This window comes from Rhinolophus ferrumequinum, chromosome 27 (genome assembly GCF_004115265.2).
Source record: "Rhinolophus ferrumequinum isolate MPI-CBG mRhiFer1 chromosome 27, mRhiFer1_v1.p, whole genome shotgun sequence".
Taxonomy (NCBI): Eukaryota; Metazoa; Chordata; class Mammalia; order Chiroptera; family Rhinolophidae; genus Rhinolophus; species Rhinolophus ferrumequinum.
Window position 1 is genome coordinate 14,749,744 of NC_046310.1, and position 19,086 is coordinate 14,768,829.

Consider the following 19,086-nt stretch of genomic DNA (forward strand, 5'->3'; position numbering starts at 1 on the left):
TTACAAGAGCTTTATTCACTGCTGATGCAGTTTAAAATTGGGGAAGATTTTGAAATATGATTTTGGCTACTTTCTTTTACCTATTCTTTTAAACCCTGTCCCCCAACTAATGATACATGCTACATATATCTTTATGAAACTAATACTCTTCACTTTTGCAAAACCGTTCTATACTACTTGCAAAAATTTTCTTTATGTTATCATAGGGAAATATTATGGGAAAATATGTTTTATTTTCCCATATGTGAAAATATGTGAAACCTTTATTTTATAATTATGAAATGCTTATACACAGTTTGGTTCTAATTTTAATCACTTTTCTAGCCTGTAAATCTGTCCTCACAGGATTTCAAATTGCATACCATTATGTGAAAAACACTTATAATTAAGAATAACACACTCCCTCAGAGCTCCTTAAAATACAGTAGAAGATAACACTGGCATTTTCGGTTGTAGGATGTATTCTAGTTATTTGAAATTCAATGTAAAAAAAATAAGTGTAATGTTGAGCTAATTATAAAATTAACCAGCTTGATTTTTTTTTTTTAACTCTTAAACTAAGTCCCAAGTTATCAATTACATATGCCAGAAAATGGTGAATTAGTGCAAAACAGCTAAATAGTCCTATTAGTGTTACTTACACTCATTAGTTTGCTTAGCCATATTTCAATGGTAAATTACCTTTTTGAGTGGGAGAGTCTGAATCCATTCCATGGAGTTCACATCAAAGATGTCAACCGCATTTTCACTATACACGGAGAGATAGGGTGCATTGTAACCTGGGAGAAGGGAATAGAGAACAGTTGGCTGGTTGCTTTTAACTATTAAACCCAAAACATTTTGAAAGATCTATGCTAAATAACTACAGAGTGGAATCCCACCTAAATCCTACTGTTATCATATAGTACCCACATCAAAACCTTTTCGAAGTAAACAGAAGATGAATTATATATAAATGAAGAGATTTTATAGCCACTGTAATACAGAAGGATTCTGTTAACACCAAAAGAATAGTACTCCCCTGCCCAACACTAGTTCTATAAAGGAACTACTTTACATTTTTAAAGTATTTGATTCCTAAAGTAGTTAAGCTACTGACAGTGAAACAAACTTACAGAGCAGAGAAATCTTTAGGTAAGTGTTTTAGTCAGCTATGAATGTCTGATAAAGCACCTGGCGTAGTTACCTGAATAGGGTAGGTACTCACTATGTACTTAATGAAAGAATGAAAATCAATAAATGGTGATACCAGCAAAGAGAGATTAAACGATTAATCTAAACGAAGGTCACAAATTAAATTTTTGGCAGAGCTATTCATAAAAGCCAACTATTCTAATTCTTACTCCACATTAGAAGTAAAACCCTGAATTATTACCTGACTAGGTTACAAAACAGCATTCATTCTAAATATGATGCCACAGATAAGAGTATATATTTCAGGAGAAACAAAACATTAAGTGTAATTAAGTCTGGGTTTGTGGGATCAGAATTATTTTTCTTTTTATCTAGATTTTCTAATTTTTCTATAATAAGCATGTATGGCTCTCCTAAACTTTCCTCTACTGAACCTTCACACTCGACGGTACTCACAGCCATCACTCCTCCTATCCTGTTCCAGTGGAAGATGTTTTCCTCCTCCTGCCCCACACCCTCCCCCAGGGTTCTGAATTCCATCCTCTCTGGTCTTCTGGGGGATCTTACTCCAGTTTCTACATTTACACAGAGTCAACCCTTCCCTAGTTTCCCAGTGGCTATTTCCCTCCAGCATTTAAACATGCTCAAGTGCCTGCCACTAAAAACCAAGCATTCTGGAGTAGAGAGTCCTCCTCCGCGCCTCTACAGAGTCCAATCTTCTGCTATCACAGCACTTACATTCTATTGCAACTCCTTGCTTTGTCGTGAATCTATTCACTGCACTCTACGCTCTGGGAGGGTAAGACTGTCTATTCTGCTCATTGTTATGTCTCGTACTATTCACTGTTATGTCAGTGAAATGGCACATAATGAATATTCCAAAATTTATTAATGTCTTAATATTTTCTGAAATAGTGTAATAGGCAATTTTATTTTATTTATTTTTTTTAGGGTTTGGTATTTTTTGTTTTTTTGGGGGGGAAGGGGAACAAGACTTTATTGGGGAACAGTGTGTACTTCCAGGACTTTTTCCAAGTCAAGTTGTCCTTTCAATCTTAGTTGCAGGGGGCGCAACCCACCATCCCTTGCGGAAGTCAAGTTGTCGAACCAGCAACCTTGTGGTTGAGAGCCCACTGGCCCATGTAGGAATCGAACCGGTAGCCTTCAGGGTTAGGAGCACGGAGCTCCAACTGCCTGAGCCACCGGGCCGGCCCCTGTAATAAGCAATTTTAAATATCTACCTATCTAGATAAAAAATGTAAAAGTGAATAACACTTCTCATAGATGCTAGACGATATCTTTACATAACTGATTAAATAACTCACTTGATAACTACTTCTCCAGAAGTCTTATGACCTATGAATAATCACAAACACTATGTTTTTCAGGACCATGAAGGTAACTAGGGTTATTTCAAAATACAATAATAGCATGGGTTAAAAAAATCTTTCTAAGTAAATTATAATTCCATAGAAAGATTACCTTTAATTATATGCATGACTATGTTGAACTGTTGGACTAACTACACATGGAGACTTCACATAAACAACATAATACTTTGGAAAAACCTTAAGGATGACTTAAAAAAATAACCTGCTCTTAACAATGACTACTTCTAGGAGACGAAGTGGAAGGAACAGAAAGAGACAGGAAGGTACGACAGCCAAAAGGAGGAGAATCTTACAACAAGAGGAAGGGCTTGCTGGCCACATCAGCTCCTGCTGTCTAGATCTTCGGCCCTGGCAGTCAGTGTACATCCCAATGCTGTTAAAACACAGCAGGTACTCTTTACTGGAGATCTCCACTGCGCAGATGGCATCCATTGGTTGATGTGCAATAAATGATAGTGTGTGGTCGTTTGAATGGAGCATACTGTACGGACTTCCTTCTCCATTCAAGGGGTATCTTAGAAACCCTGACTGGAATCCCACACAGAGGTGTTCACTGAAGATTGCCATCCATTGGACATTATATGGGACTTGAATTTCCTTAAATTTTCTGTGACGGGTCTTGCTCTGAAATAGTTCGTAACAGAGGACCTGCCTTTTCATAGCCACACACAGGCATGTAAGAGCTCCATGACGCACTTTCCCAGAAGTTATGGTTTGACAACCTTTAGTTTCTGCCAGCTTATAAAAATCAGTCTCTCGTCCATCCAAAGCTGACATAGGAAAAAGTCGTACGTGACGATTTCGTCCTGAGATGACAGCAACAAGCTGATCATTTGGAATGAGTTCAATCTGATGAATCTTCTTATTGTCACCAACTCTAATAATTTCTATGCAAAGGAACAGTAATAAATCAGATGCAAATTAATGTCGTTTATTCATTAATCATATCCCAATTACAGTCAAAAGGATATACATACGTCAATTTATTATAAAGACAGATGCACAGAGAAGAACAAGAGCTCAGAAATCATATGGAGAAAAAGGAAGATAATTACACCCATTACAAGATAATTTAACTGACCTATAGTAAAGTATTAAATTTAGCACTGAGATTTTTGGCAGCCAAGGCAAAGAATTCCTGTGTGATAAAAGCATGCCAGATTTTCAAAAAACAAAACAAACCTTTTTACTGGCACTAAATTCCAGGGAACTTTACCATAGGATTTCTATTTTTTATAAAATGAGTAACTCATATTTCACTAAAGGTATTTTTATGGGTAACAAATTAATGAAGTTTAAATGCTTTGTTTTCCCATGATCTAACTTGATATAAAGATAGAACACTGTATTCAAAAATGCTAAATTAAATTGGCTCCTTTTTAGTTCATCCAATATTTAATTTCTCTCCAGGAGAAAAATCTGTTGTAATAAACTGTGGGAAACAAACACATTTTAATGACTATTACCTCTTCTAGTACTATTAGAACAATGGAAAAATCAAGTTGTATTTTCTTTCATGTACCTTCTTTAGAAATGCAATCTGAGGTCATACAGCAGAACTATTAAATAAAATTACACAAGAAAGACAATCCACACTTGGGAAGTTTTAGAACTTAGGATCATTAAAGATATTAAAAAATTATCTTTTGACTTATTAAATTAGGTCTGAAAAATGTTAATTATAGAATAAATAAGAGCAAATCCTACTGTTTTTAGAATTTAGAATCTTGAGTTTAAAATTTTCTAAGAACATATGGTTTAAAGTTACCCCACAATAATTAAGTGTTCTCTTACCATCTTTGGTGACATGCACAACAAATAAACCTTCTTCATTTCCCAAAGCTATCCTTTCATGATCTATGCAAGATATAAATATGAAACATTTCTATTAGGTAAAAAACTGTGTAAAACTTATAGAACAGATAATTTAAAAATTTGGTAAAAAAACAACAACACTGAAATAAATAATTTAAAAATAGCAATAACAATTTGTACTACTAAATTTCTTTTTAGATTACAGTCGTAAATATTATCTCGTCTTTTTTAATAGGACAATAATTTAAAAATAATCTATATCAATACTTAAAAAACGAAGTAAATGTTTATTTAATAAAAGGCAAAAAAAATTAAAAACTTAGTTTGTTAGTGCCCGGGGTCCAGTTCCATTTCTTGTTTTGGGAGGGAAAGACTGTAAAAGGCATTTGCAGTTCACTAAGTGTTTCATTATTTACTAGAAAGTAACAAAAGAGTTGGATGTGTACAAAGGAATATAACAAAAATTTAAACTTCCAGACATAGGAGCTGCCATTTATTTGAGAGCATTTTATATGCAAGGCACTCTGTGTTATGTGTTACATCTTATTTAAACTTCCCAATAACCTGTGCAAGGCAGGTAGTATCTATATTTTACATAGGAAACTTATGCTTTAAGAAATTAAACAGCTTGTTTTCACGCAAGCAGAGAATATATTTAATAGGTTAATTTTTAGCGCTGTTACTTTTTCAGAAGAAAACATATCTGAAAAGTGTTTACTGAGAAACAAAACTCTAATATGGTCTCATTCACTCAATACACACGGAGCATCTGCGATACGACACATACTACGCTGGACACTGGGGATTCCTAGATGAAAGCTAATCCTTGCTGACAAGGTCGATTAGTAAACAATTACGTTAACATGATAAATGTTATAAATTCATACCTATGATTGCAGCTGCCTGGGTTGTTTTAATGAGGGGTAGAGTGCTGTCATAAGCCTCTTTGGGAACATAGACTGAGCGGTCTCTGAATTTGTTTTTCTTCAAAATCTTGTGCAATTCACCGAGCACTCCCACCCACTTACTCTTCTCATTCTCACTATCTGCTAGCATCAGGATCGAACATTTGTTATTAGAGGCTGAGAGCTGGGAAGTTGTGACCTAGAAAAAGTGAATCAAAATTCATGATTTTAGAAAACAGACACCTTTAAGCGAGTTTGATGCTTATGCTAGCCAACAAAATGAGCATTCATTAAGTGATTCCTTTAACGAGTTTAGCTGTTCCTAATCAGAAGAATAACCGGTTTTAGCATTAGCTTTCATGGCAAAGCGAAGGTAGCAGGTACCATTCTAAATGTTAGTAACATTTTTATTTTCTTTGCTATGAAGTGCTAGAATACTATCACTAAAAATGCATCGCATATACTCACGTAACAGCAACTAACATTGACATTACTGGGCACTGATCAAAGCACTTTAACTCATGCAACCCTCTCCACATCTTCATCAGATAGGTATTGTTATTACATCCTGATTTTATACATGAAAGAAGTGGGATGCAGACAAGTTAATTTCCCTAAGGGCACACAGCAGACTGGGATCCCATGCTCATGCTTGTAACCACTACACCATGTTGATTTTCAACTTGTTTCAAAAAGTCAGAAATGCTCAGAAATACTTACATGCTGTGTTATTTCATAACAATAGCTCACATTATCTTAGAGAAGATCAGATCACTTTAGTTACTATTTAAATGAAAGCTTATCATTATGCAAACAGCACTTAGAACAGATTTAAATTTTATATACATGGATCTTTTATTAAAAGTAATTTAAGCATCAGTGACAATAAAATCCCACTATTTTATGTTATAGATAAGAAGTCCTCTTTAGGTTCCCTTGGTGGCTACAGAGAGAATAAACAGTTGTTTGTATGGGAATTGAGACTAAGTATAGTCTTCGTATAACCTTCCTCACATAGAAGATTCACAGATACTAAGCATATAGGCATGACATTCGGGTGGTAGTCCTTTCATTTTGCCTCTGTTATCTTAATTCACCAATTCAAGACTGCCCTGTGGATAGCCTCCAAAGATGGCTGCCAACAATTCTGCCTATGGAATTCCATTCTTCTTATCAAAAAGTGGAGTCTATTCTCCTCCTCTTAAATCTGGGCTGACCTCATGACCTGCTTTGACTAACAGAAAGCAAAAGGGTTATTATGCCTGTTTTGGGCCTAGATTATAAAAGAGCTGGCAGCTTCTTTGGCTCTCTTGGAAGCCAGCCAGAGAGCTCAGCCAGACCACTGAACCACATGGAGAGAGTTCACAGAGAGAACTGAGACCGCCCAGCAAAGAGCCAGCACCAAAACCCCAGATACGAGAGTAAGGTCGTTTTGGATATTCCAGCTCCAAATGAGCTGAACGCAGCCACATGAGAGACTCCAGTCAACAACAAAAGACCTACAGAATGGTGAAAAACAAATCACTATCGGTCAAGCCACTAAGTTTTGGAGTGGTTACTGCAAAGCAATATAACTGAAACACACCTTAATTTTTTAAATGAGATTTTAGAAGAAACTTCTATTTTTAAAAAACTTGAGAAATCTCACACTTATTTCATTTTCCACATGGTAGTATTTATTTGAAAATTCAATTGTGAGTCAAAAATGTTGTCCAACGGGAAGCCTATTTTAGCAGCCATATAATCATGTGGCTTTCACTAAGTAATATTTAATTATTTAATTAAATACAGATCTTTCAGTAATTAAATATTTACTTAGCATTAATTGTCTACACATACAAGTATTCAATGATACCAGTATATAAATGAATACAGGATTTGGTTCTATTCCCAGTAAGCTTGTGATCTATATGGAGAAGCGAAACATACTCATTAAAAACAAATAATTCAGTGATCAAATTATAGCACATACTTACTCTAAATATACAGGGTATATCTTTTCGACCTGCATGAATAACATCAGAAGCCAAAACTGAACTCACAGAAAATTCTTCATCCCTGAAGGAAAAGTGGAACATTAGAAGTCAGTTTATGCAGGTACGTGTGTGTGTGGTCTTAGGTGTGTATCCAAATAACACACATGAAGCAATCCTCAAAACTTAATTGCATAAAGCATCCAAATTAAGTATTTTTAAAAGTTCGATTTTTTTCCTCCATTGTAATTGATAGTGCCCAAAGTATTAATAATTTATCAAGAGTTTAACAGCGGCACATGATATGAGAGGTAGAAACAATTCCTGGCTTACCCAAAGTCCCAGGCCAGTAAGTATAAAAGTAGCACTGGGATTTGAATGCTGGTCGGGCTCCAGAGTCTCCAGCAGACTGGACCCTTTTGCTTTCCATAATACATCTCATGTGCCCTCAACACAGTTCATCTGATATTTTACTGTTCTTCCAACACCTAAAACAGATTTGCTCCACAATAATTTATTCTTTGTGATTTCCTTAATTTGGTTATTGGTATCATCATTCTGTTGGTCTTGGAAATTTGACGTCTTATCTTTGATTCTTTTCCCTATCTTTCTACAATTAGTCCTTGAGCAGGCTCTGTCAGATTTTCCTTGGTAATGTATCTTGCATTTATCCCTTCATATTCCATATTTATAAGAAAGATAACATGTTAGAGATGCTGGCATGAAATGCTAGTGTGAGCCATCCTAGTTTTGAGTGCTGGAGGAAGATCTGAATTGGAAGTATATGTTTTGAAGTCATCAATGCAGGAGATTGGCTGAAGCTATGGGAGTTAATAAGATCCCTCCAGAATGCCTCCAGTTACGAGAGGTAAGGGAGAACACTCCAAGGGGCAGAGGAAGAGTCTGAAAAATGAGACCAGAAACTTTCAAGAGATGCACTTACTTAAATGTTTACCAGTTCAGTATATATTCCAAGAGAGTGTCTGATTTTGAGATTTCTATTTCCTTTCCTCACATTGGAATTATACTCTAAGCCTTTATTTTCGGTGATGATATAAATCCCACACGTTAGGCCTCCAATATCCCAGCAACCTTTAAGCGGGACTTTCGGATTCAAACATTAGCTTCTTTTCTCTGAACCCTAGCCCCAACACACTCAACACATACACACACAAACTGTCCTATTACGACTACTTCCTATTTTTAATTATCTTACTGTAGCAATATTAGTAAACTAGAAAATTAACACAATAGATTTAAATAAAAACACAGCAATATAATTAGAAGAAAAATCAGACACCTTTTATTCCCATGTTACAAAGATACACATTATTTTCACCTTTGAAAGCTTACCTCATGTCAATCACTTGACTGACTATCACACTAGGCTGAGATGCTTTGCCTTCCGCAATATCGTACAGAAAGAGTTTGAAGTCACAAACTACAGCCAGTGCTCTTTGCCATCCTTTTTTCACTCCAGCTGGCTTAGGGATCTTAGACAGGCAAACAAACAAACAAACAAGCAAAAACAATTCAAACTGTCAACCAGAGCCTCTGTAATCACATATGTACTTACATGGTGAAAACCTGAAGATAATGTACATGTGTTAGAAGTCTGCCACTTTGGTAAAGTAGCAGAAGGAACACATATACCACTAATAACATATGAGAAAATGTGAGAGTACGTTCTTGAGAATACATTCTAACACTGAAGGACTTTTTATTCTGAAAAATTTTTAAATGGCACGATTTTAATTTTCACTAGCAATTCATTAAAATGACATTCATGGATTTCTTTCTAAGTTGCATAAAAGTCAAATTTGGTAGTAAGATGAAATGTAGCTTACACTTTAAATATTACTCGAGATTACAGGTAAGATGATGCTTTGATAATACATCATACTTCCCAAGCATATGCCAACTCTCCCTCTAGCAAGACCAAGTGCCAAAGACTCTCATGGAGATTTCAACATTGTTCATTACAAGAGAAGGACAGCACAGAAAATTGTGAAACATTTTGGAATTTATTTCCAAGCGAAAGCTAGGTTTTTGTTTTCAAATCATTACTTTGGGTGAAATAAAATTGTTAGATAAATTTTGTTTACCTAATTTTCTGTCAAGGACTATGTTTGTAAGGTGACTGGACTTTATTTTAATTCATTAATAAACCTTAAAAGGTTAATCTAAATCCAACTTAATCATACTTACCCTGACATGACCTTCATAGGCTGTCCCTATTCCTTTCTGAGGATCTATACCCAGGGGACCTTTCGTCTGTTCAGGAGGAACTGGACACACAGTTGGAGCTTTGTTTACACAAGTTATATGACACGAGAATCCACACACTTTTGGAAGGAAAAAGAAGAAACAACATTCAACAAATTCATTTTTACAAAAAAGAAATTCACTGAGCATTCTTTACATGCAAGGTGCTATGTTAGATGAATGTTTATTTCTGATTTTATTTTAAACAACTGTTTTTGTTATTTGGGGACCTGATTCATTTGCTTACCAAAAGAATTTCAATGAGAAATAGTGAATTTTTGTTTTTACTATTGTAATATTATTATTCTGTGTTAACATTAATGATCAAAATGAGAAGCAAACAGAAGGAAAAAACATCTAACTTTCTGACTAAAACAGCTGATTTAAACTTTGAATTCCTAAAAGAGTAGTTTCTGGAGTTTTCTCTATCGCTTCATCTTACTGCAACTTGTTCTATGCCCGGAAATTTCTCTTGCAAGTCATTAATGGATGTGAAATTACCCGACATATTTGCAACATCTGGCAAACCTTACCCATCCCTCTTTTTGAAAATGAAATTGTTCAATGATTAAAAAGTTGTCAATTAAGGATAAATTTTGGGAGTCACCGATGTTATTATACGTACTTTATACTACTCTTAAGATAGATAATAACTGTACTTCATTGAGTGCTTTTAATTTTTCTGTAATGATGTAAGAAAGGCACAACTACCTCTCCATTTACATATGCCTTGCCCTGTGGCATTGTTGGAATTCAAACCCAGGCCATCTGGCGCAGAGCCTGCACATCTAACTACTAACAATAGTGCGAGGGTACCTCTTGACACTCACATGATGAACTTGAGATTATAAGACAAAATGATAAATAAAAATAAACTCAAATTTTATGGAGATTTGGTTGGGTGAGAATTACAGGTTAAAATATTTAAAACAAGCTTCTTTGGAGGTGTTAAGACACTAAGAGTATCTATTTAGAAAATTCCTACTTGAAGGGGGGTCCTGGAGAGTATTTGGGAAAGAATAAGAGAGGAACTGAATGGATATCATTGTGGCAATGATGGATAACACATGGGGCAATGGATTGTACATCATAAATGGGTATTGTGAAACCAACAGAGAGGCAAGATGGAGTAGTACTGACTGTCAAAAACTATCCGAACTTCTACAAGACATCTCAGTCACTTATAAGTAGATTGTCTAACAAGTTATAACTTGTTTTACTGAGCAAAAAAAAATCTTACCTCCAAAAAGGAGTGGAAGCAACAAAATATCCTATACTAGATCTAATTTTAATCAACCAGGAAGAAATAAAAATGACAGGATATTTAGAGGCTGCAACTACATTATCATAACATTTAAGAAAGCCTGGCATAGTTTAATGTGTCCCCACAGCTTTATAGGGTAGGCTTCAAAGGGTTTGAAGAAAAGATAGGCACAATTTCATGACACATGAGACTCTAGGAGGTGACAGAGTTGGGAATATCTCAAAAATTCCTACTAAGAAATTGCAAATGATTCTGATGCACAAAAAATGGTAAGGAACCTAAAGCCAAATAGCTGCCCAGGATTCTTTCTGATAAACATATTTTAAAATGACATTTATAAGCACAGTTGACCTTAAATTGTGAGGATCCATTTACGTGTGAACTTTTTTCAGTAAATACTGTAAATGTGTTTTCCTTATGATTTTCTTGATGACATTTTCTTTCGCTAGCTTACTTTATTTTAAGAATACGGTATATAACATAACACATGAAATGTGTTAATCGACTGTTTATGTTACCTGTAAGGCTTCATTTAGGTCGACAGTAAGCTATTAGTAGTTAAGTTTTGAGTGGTCAAAAGTTATACACAGATTTTTACTGTGCTGGGTGGGGTAGGGATTGCTGCCCCTAACCCCTGTTTTGTTCAAGTGTCAACTATACTGGCTAAGTTCCAAAATAAGGCAAAGCTTAAAAACTGTACAAATTCTCTTCTTTTGGCTTTACAAACACCTTCCCAGTCAATGATATAGGCTATGCCATCTCAGATAACATTGTTATCTTTACCTTTTCCCCTCCCTTAACTATGTTTCCCAAGGCTCTGTCCTCATACATGGTCTCTTTTCACTCTACATGTGCTTCCTGGATAATGTCATTCATATTCATCACTTCATACACTCCAAATTCTCAAATCTCTACTTCCCAACCCTGACCATTTTCTCTGGCTCTAAACTCATGCATCTAACAACCTAGTTAAGATAACGCAATCTGGATCTAACACTCTGGTTGTGAGAACTAACCAAACATAGAACGCATTGCTTTAAGGTGCTGTTAATGTCCCTCTATTCAAAGTAGTCAAATGCGAGCTAACTACAGTGTATACTCAAGGGGAACACATGCACCTGCTGGAAACTGACTACCTCCTTCACGGTCCCTTCCAACCCTAACAGCAAGAAATGGAAACTAGCATTAGAATCTAAATTAGCAACTATTTCCTCATCTTTTTCATGAGATAAACTGGTAAATTATATATAAGGCACGGTTACAGTAGCAAGTCTCATTTGATTTAAAAATGGCACATTTCTAAAATATACAGAAATAATATAGCTCATTATAACTTATATCATTTTCATTTCGGAAGTCTTTGGAAAAATAAAGTGGTGCCCAAACACATATACTATGTTTGCTGTTCAGATGACCTCTGACCTTTCATCTCTCCGAATATGAGCTCCTGAGGGCGGGCTCTCTGTCTCCCCATCTACAACTGCATCCCCAGGGCCAAGAAGCACAGAGTGGGCCCTCCACGAACATGTGATGGATGAATCAATGAATGATAGGAAAAAACCTCTGCTGTTAAACCAGGAATAAAATGTCTTTTGAGGCATGTGGCAGACACTTATTATTTCTGAAAAGATACTGCACTGCCTTCTTTTCAATAATAATTTCTCTAATAAATTAAATAAGGTTAAAATTAAATGAATAGATTCAAGGATAACTTTCACGTCTTCTGTCACATAGGTTAATGGTGTTTGGAACTACAAAATCATCTGAATAATAAAACAAAGGTGAATGAAACATACTTAAATATATCTCTCTTGAAAAACGTTTCTAGGGACCACCTGTCTAGCTTCTGCAATATTCAACAGACTTTAGCAAGGTGCTCAGTTTATTGTCTCTATTCCTGTTATCCAAAGAAAAGCTAATGATTAAGTACAACAAACATTTATATACCAGAATAACGTTATTTGATTACAATTTAGGTAGTAAATTTTAGGACTCTAAAGCCACATTTTCTTACCATTTTGTTCTTACCTTCACAGGCACAGCCCTGTCTTATCAAACCCACCATCAAAGAGGTACACTGATGACATTTGGTAGGAGTAGTAAAAGATTTGACAAAAAACTGGTGCGTCTTGCGCTACAAAACAAGTCGATAGAAACATACACATTCATTATTTAAAGGATTTTCATCATGTGAATCTCTGTGCCCCACACTAGCTACTAGAATGTTTCTCAATAGGAGTAAAATGAATTCTTTTCATTTCTCACCACATCTTTCTATAATCTATACTCTTCAAATATTTTTGTTAGGCAATACTGAGATTATGCTAAAATAACAGAAGAAGTTAAGTGATAATTGCTCTTGAAGGCTACTTAAAAGTTACAAAATAAACTGGAGCTTTCTTGTGGCTCACAAATTTTGACTTCAGGATTTTTATCAATTCTTCATATTATTCTTTAGCAAAGAGTTAAGTGAAAAATTTTCATATTTACACCTATAAAGAAATTTTGTTACTTTATAGCTTCTATCATTTTTCTTAATTTCTTTTGAAATATTGATTGTAGTTTTCATTGGTTTTATAGACATGTCTTTATGGCATACTTTCACTTTTTGTTAAAGATACATTGTTCTTTATTCTCTTTTTGTGCGTGAGACTTGACTGCAATCAAATTTTTAAGTGAAATAACTTTTCCTGCACTTTTATGAGGGAGGGGTGGGCCAGGGATTGCACTGAATCTGCAGACTGCTTTGGGCAGTACAGACCCAAAATCGATACTAGTATTTTAACAATATTATTTCTTCCAATCCATGAGCAACAGAGTATCTTTCCATTTATTTGTGTCTTTTTCAATTTCTTTCATTACTGTCTTTTAGTTCTTAGTGAACAGATCTCTCACCTCCTTCGTTAAATTTATTCCTGGGTATTTTATTCTTTTTGATGCAACTGTAAATGGGATTATTTCCTCAATTTCTATTTCTGATAGCTTGTTGTTAGTATATTCAAGAGTATTTTCAAAGTTTTTTTTTTTAAATAATAAACGCACCAAATTCCTGTATATCCAAGAATATTTTTAACATGCTCTCAGCTTTAAGTGATAGTACAGCTGAATCAAAATTTTAGGGTTCAAAACTCTTTTTCTTGAACACTTAAACATATTTCTTTTTTAAAGATTTTATTGGGAAAAGGGAACAGGACTTTATTGGGGAACAGTGTGTACTTCCAGGACTTTTTTCCAAGTCAAGTTGTTGTCCTTTCAATCTTAGTTGTGGAGGGCGCTGTTCAGCTTCAAGTTGTTGTCCTTTCAGTCTTAGTTGTGGAGGGCGCAGCTCAGCTCCAGGTCCAGTTGCCCTTGCTAGTTGCAGAGGGCGCAGCCCACCATCCCTTGTGGGAGTCAAACCCAGCAACCTTGTGGTTGAGAGGACACACTCCAACCAACTGAACCATCCGGGAGATCAGCGGCAGCTCAGCTCAAGGTGCCATGTTCAATCTTAGTTGCAGGGGGCGCTGACCACCATCCCTTGAGGGAGTCAACTGACAACCTTGTGGTTGAGAGCCCACTGGCCCATGTGGGAATCGAACTGGCAGCCTTCAGCGTTAGGAGCACGGAGCTCCAAACGCCTGAGCCACCGGGCTGGCCCTGAACATATTTCTTAATTGTCTTCTTGCATCTAGTGTTGCTGTTGAGAAGCCTGACATCAATTTGATTTGTTTACAGACCTCTGCTCTTTCTCTTTGAAAGTTTTTAGAGTTTTTCTCTTGATCCTTAAATTTTACTATAATGGATGTAGGTGTGTGTTTTTTCTTATCTATTCTCTTTTGCACATAATGATATATTTATATATGAGACTTTTCATTTAATTCTAGGTCATTATTTTTTAAGCATTCTTTAAGTATTTTACTCCCTTTTGAAAGCCCTACTATGTAGATATTACTACTATTTCTGTCATGTAGCTTAACTTTCATATTTTCTATCTCATTAACTTTTTTTTCTGCTATATCATTTGCATAAAGCCATCTACTGAGTTCTTTATTTCAGCTGTTAATATTTTTATGTCAAGCACTTACAAATTATTTTTCTTCATAAATGCTTTATCCTGCCCCATGTAACCAACATACTTCCTGTCTTATCTCTTTGAAGACATTTATTATGTTTACTTTTCTTTCACATTCTATCTAACCTCAAAGTTTTGCTTTATCTGGCATAGGTTACCATATTTTGCTGTGTATAATGTGTACTTTTTTGCCCAAATTTGTGAGGGAAAAATAAGGATGCACATTATACATGGGTAGCTCTAATTCTGTATCTATATACATATTTTTAATTCTTTTATTTATGCTTGTGAGTTAAAAGCATAACTCTAGAAATCAATAGCGATATCTGTATGCAAAATATTCTGGAATACGATAATTGTTTTTGTTGAACTTAACAACGAACTTGTGATGACAAAGAGTTCTTGGCCTTCTATGATGCGTAAATATTGTAAATTTGTTACTGGTACACAAAATTTCTTGTACCTTGTATATGTTCTTGTGTTTTGGAATTATCTGTTACATAAAATTTCTTGTATCATACTATGTTAAAAAAAACAAATGCTAAAATTCCTTTATAATACAAAAACAAGTACCTAAATGTACACAAATAAAAATTTGAATTAAAAAATTAAAAGGTTTTTTCCCTGAAAGTCTGGGCCAAAAACATGGGTGTGCATTACACATGGCAAAATACAATATTCTGTTTGTTGCTTTCTTTTATATCAGTTATACTTTTGTATATTTTATTAGTTTTTTTGATCCATCATTCTCTCTTATTCTGTAGTTTAACCAAGATTTATGTTCTGCAGACAGTGATTATTACAGTTTTCCAATTCCTAGAATTTCTTTGTAGGAGCTTCAGATAAGCAACTCAATCTTCATGTTCTTCCATATATAATACTTCGGTCACAGTCGTGTTGAAAAGAATTAAAAAAAAAAAATTCACCTGAATTTTTCACTAAATATTTCTCTTTTTCAGTGGTTTATTAACCTCCACCTTAGATTCTTCCACAAGCGGCCTCAACTTTAATGCCTTCCTTACAACACATCCTCCAAGTACTACTCCTCACTGGAACAGACCTCAAAACACTGAATTTAAGAAGATGGAAACAAAACAAACTTTTTACACTCTTCCTGCCTTTGCTCAGTGATGATGATTTCCATTCGTACAGAATTTATTTTCTTTTCAAGCTTTCGTGTTTGTGATTTTAAGGAAACCAATAATAAAGATCACAGGAAATACAAGAAGCAGAAATCCATTCTCTCTCTTTTTTATTTTCAGAAGACACCATGCTCATAACTAGATTGAGTACCTTAGGTGGAAGGCCTGTTGAACCAGGGCACGCCTTTTTCCTTAAGGTTGGTGTGTGAACTGGAAGTGGAGTACAGTCAGCAGTCTGAATCCAGGGGCAAAAAAGGAAATACATGTTATGAAAAACTCCATCTATTTTAAACACACTAGAGATAAATCAAGGTAAATAAAGCCAAAGAAAACATCACTAAGGCAAAATATATCTGAATGAAGTTAAAATTCTCATAGTGTTGATAATTTATTTTCTGCCTGTAATATCTACAAATGAAGTATTTGTTCAATTAGTAAAAAATTATTTGTCTGGAAATTTAAAAACAAATAATTTGGAAAAGAGAATCCACAGAAGAACACAAAAAAGTAATAGCATATAGTCTACATAAAAATGAGGATATTATTTTCATCTGAAAATGCCACATTAATTCTAAAAAGTATCTGAGTTTTTAACAAGATTTATAATCAAAATATTTAGAAGATTCTTTTAACTCCTTGACTTCTATATACAGAATGCATAGTACATATATGGAACACAATTTCGTCGATGTTTGTGTATGTGTATGGGGGTAAAGAAGAAGGGGGGGAAGGGGGGAGGAGGAGGAGAAGAGAAGAGAGAGAGAGAGAGAGAGAGAGAGAGAGAGAGAGAGAGAGATCAGTAGGATTTTTGTTCAGAAATTAATTTCCAAAGAATGGAGTTAGATTATTTAATATTACTGGAATCCAGAATTTACACACAAATTTAGTTACAAGAAACATCTTTATTTTATGGGGTATTATTGTAAGACAGTTTTTTGAATAAAAGGAACCAGTGATTTTACTGGATATTACTGTGGAAAAGAGACATCACTTGACTGGCAAAGTGTGAAAAAAGGACAAGAAGGACTTCCTTTTAGGATGCTAAGTAAGCAAACGAGGAAAAAGCCAGCTTTGTATAAAGGTAAAGAATATTCTAAAATATTAAGAGAAAAATGGATGGTTTCTCATTGCCTTTGTTGCTATACAACCTCCAAAAGCAGATTATTTTATACATACTCGTGTTATAGCCTTAAAATGGAATTCAGTTGAGCTTCTCAGAATTTCTGCTTAATTGTGCATTTAGTCCTAATTTAAATTTAATTTACTTTTAAATAGCTTGAAAATATTTTGAATCCAATTCATAATTTCATGTTTAAAAAGATAAATATGAGAGGAAGACTGAAAACCTATATAAAGTTAATAAAAAACAATTCATAGGAAACAAAATTGTCATTAGAGTTTAAGTAGAAAGTCTAAGAGAAGTTTTTAGAATTAAAAGGAGTGAAGCAAGAGCGCTGGGTACAAGATTAACAGGGTTCATAAAGACCTGCAATGCCTGATTTAGAAAGTGCATTTTTAAAAAGATCCCGTTTATCCCAGCAACAAAAGCTTAAAGGTACCCAGGAACAAACCTAAGAAGCAATATGGAGTATATTCATGAAGAAAATAATGGAACTTTATTGAAGGAAATAAAAGAATAGCTGAATAATATGTATATCCTGTTCATAGATGGGAAGACCCACTATCACGATGATGTCAATTTGATAAATTTACAAATTCAAATAAATCGAAAGCCCCACATAGAATATGGCAAGCTGATCCTAAAAGTAACATGTAAAACTAAAGAGTCAAGAAGAAAGGAAGAATATGGTGGTAAGAGTGGGAGTGGTTGACCATACCACGTACTTGAGGGCTATAGTAATTAAGACAATGTGATATTAGTGCAAGAACAGACACAAGAACAATGGAAGAGAATAGAGAATCCCCAAAAAGACCCATTTACATAAAGCAGAGGTAGCTTTACAAACCACTGGGGGAAATACAGGAGAGTTGGTTGTTCATATGAGAAAAATAGTTTAGAACCCCATTCCCATAATGCCTAACAATAAATTTTAGTTTGATTAAGGTTTTAAGCGTGTAAAAATACTTTTTTTAACTTTTAGAAGAAAATCTTTATAATTGCTGCAAACGGAAGATTTGTTTTAAAGACATAAAAAGCAGAAGTCGCAAAGAAAAAGACAGATAAACATGGCTACCTTAAAATAAAAGCTATTGCAAAACAAAAAGATACCACAAATAACATTTAAAGTAAGCCACAGACTAGAAGAAAATATCTGCAATGCACATAGCCAGCTAAGGATTCATATCCAGAATATATAAAGAACACTTATAATAGGAAAAATAATTCAATAGAACAATGGACAAAAGACATGAACAGGCAAATCACCAATGGCCAATAAACATATAAAAAGATGCTGAATAACACTTGAAATCAGAAAACGCATATTAGAACAAAACTGCCACTCCATACCCATCAAATTGGCAAAGGTTACTATCTGACAGGGTGAGGATGTGGGAAAATGGGAAATTCACACACACTGATGACGGGAGTGAAAACTGGTCCAAACACTGTGGAAAATAATTTGGCAAGATCTAGTTAAAAGTTGAAAATGCACATGGCACACAACCCAGTAATTCTACTTCCAGATATATATGCTAAACAAACTGCACATTTGCAAAAGCAGATAGCTATTAGGATGTTCACTTCAGTGTTGACTGTAATAAAAATCTGGAAACAACCTACATATCCAATAACAAGAGAATGAATAAATAGTTGTGGTATATTCATATAATGAAATATTATACAATAGTTATAATGAATGAATTAAGTGGACATGTATCTGTATGAGTAAACCTCAAAAGTACAATGGTGAATGAAAAAAGCTGCAAAAAAATACAGATAACCTTTGTTAAAATTTATACAACAAACATGTATTTTTTATGGATACAAATGAAATAAGCATGTGAAACCAAGGAGAGGATGCATGTCAACTTTAGGGTATTTAGATATGTCTGGGAAAAGAGAAGAGAGAATGGTATATGGAAAGGTGTTTCAACTGTCTGGAATATTCTTTCTTTGAATACAAATTTGTAAAAAATAGGATAAAATGGTCATATATGTTAAATTTGTGGGTAGTGGTACATGG

General features: G+C 34.6%; 1 protein-coding gene across 12 annotated transcripts in view; it reads right to left on the bottom strand.

The window, feature by feature from the left end:
- The window catches only part of CDC42BPA (CDC42 binding protein kinase alpha), a 197,866-nt gene that overhangs the window by 18,162 nt on the left and 160,618 nt on the right, over window positions 1–19,086 (bottom strand). For all 12 annotated transcript variants that reach the window (XM_033099455.1, XM_033099454.1, XM_033099452.1 and 9 more), the window contains 9 exons: window positions 16,092–16,175; window positions 12,776–12,881; window positions 9,427–9,563; window positions 8,572–8,711; window positions 7,222–7,303; window positions 5,228–5,444; window positions 4,320–4,382; window positions 2,819–3,412; window positions 682–779 (listed from right to left, as the gene is read on the bottom strand). In XM_033099455.1, coding sequence (XP_032955346.1) covers window positions 682–779; window positions 2,819–3,412; window positions 4,320–4,382; window positions 5,228–5,444; window positions 7,222–7,303; window positions 8,572–8,711; window positions 9,427–9,563; window positions 12,776–12,881; window positions 16,092–16,175 — 1,521 coding nt within the window. The remainder of the gene's footprint in view (window positions 1–681; window positions 780–2,818; window positions 3,413–4,319; window positions 4,383–5,227; window positions 5,445–7,221; window positions 7,304–8,571; window positions 8,712–9,426; window positions 9,564–12,775; window positions 12,882–16,091; window positions 16,176–19,086) is intronic.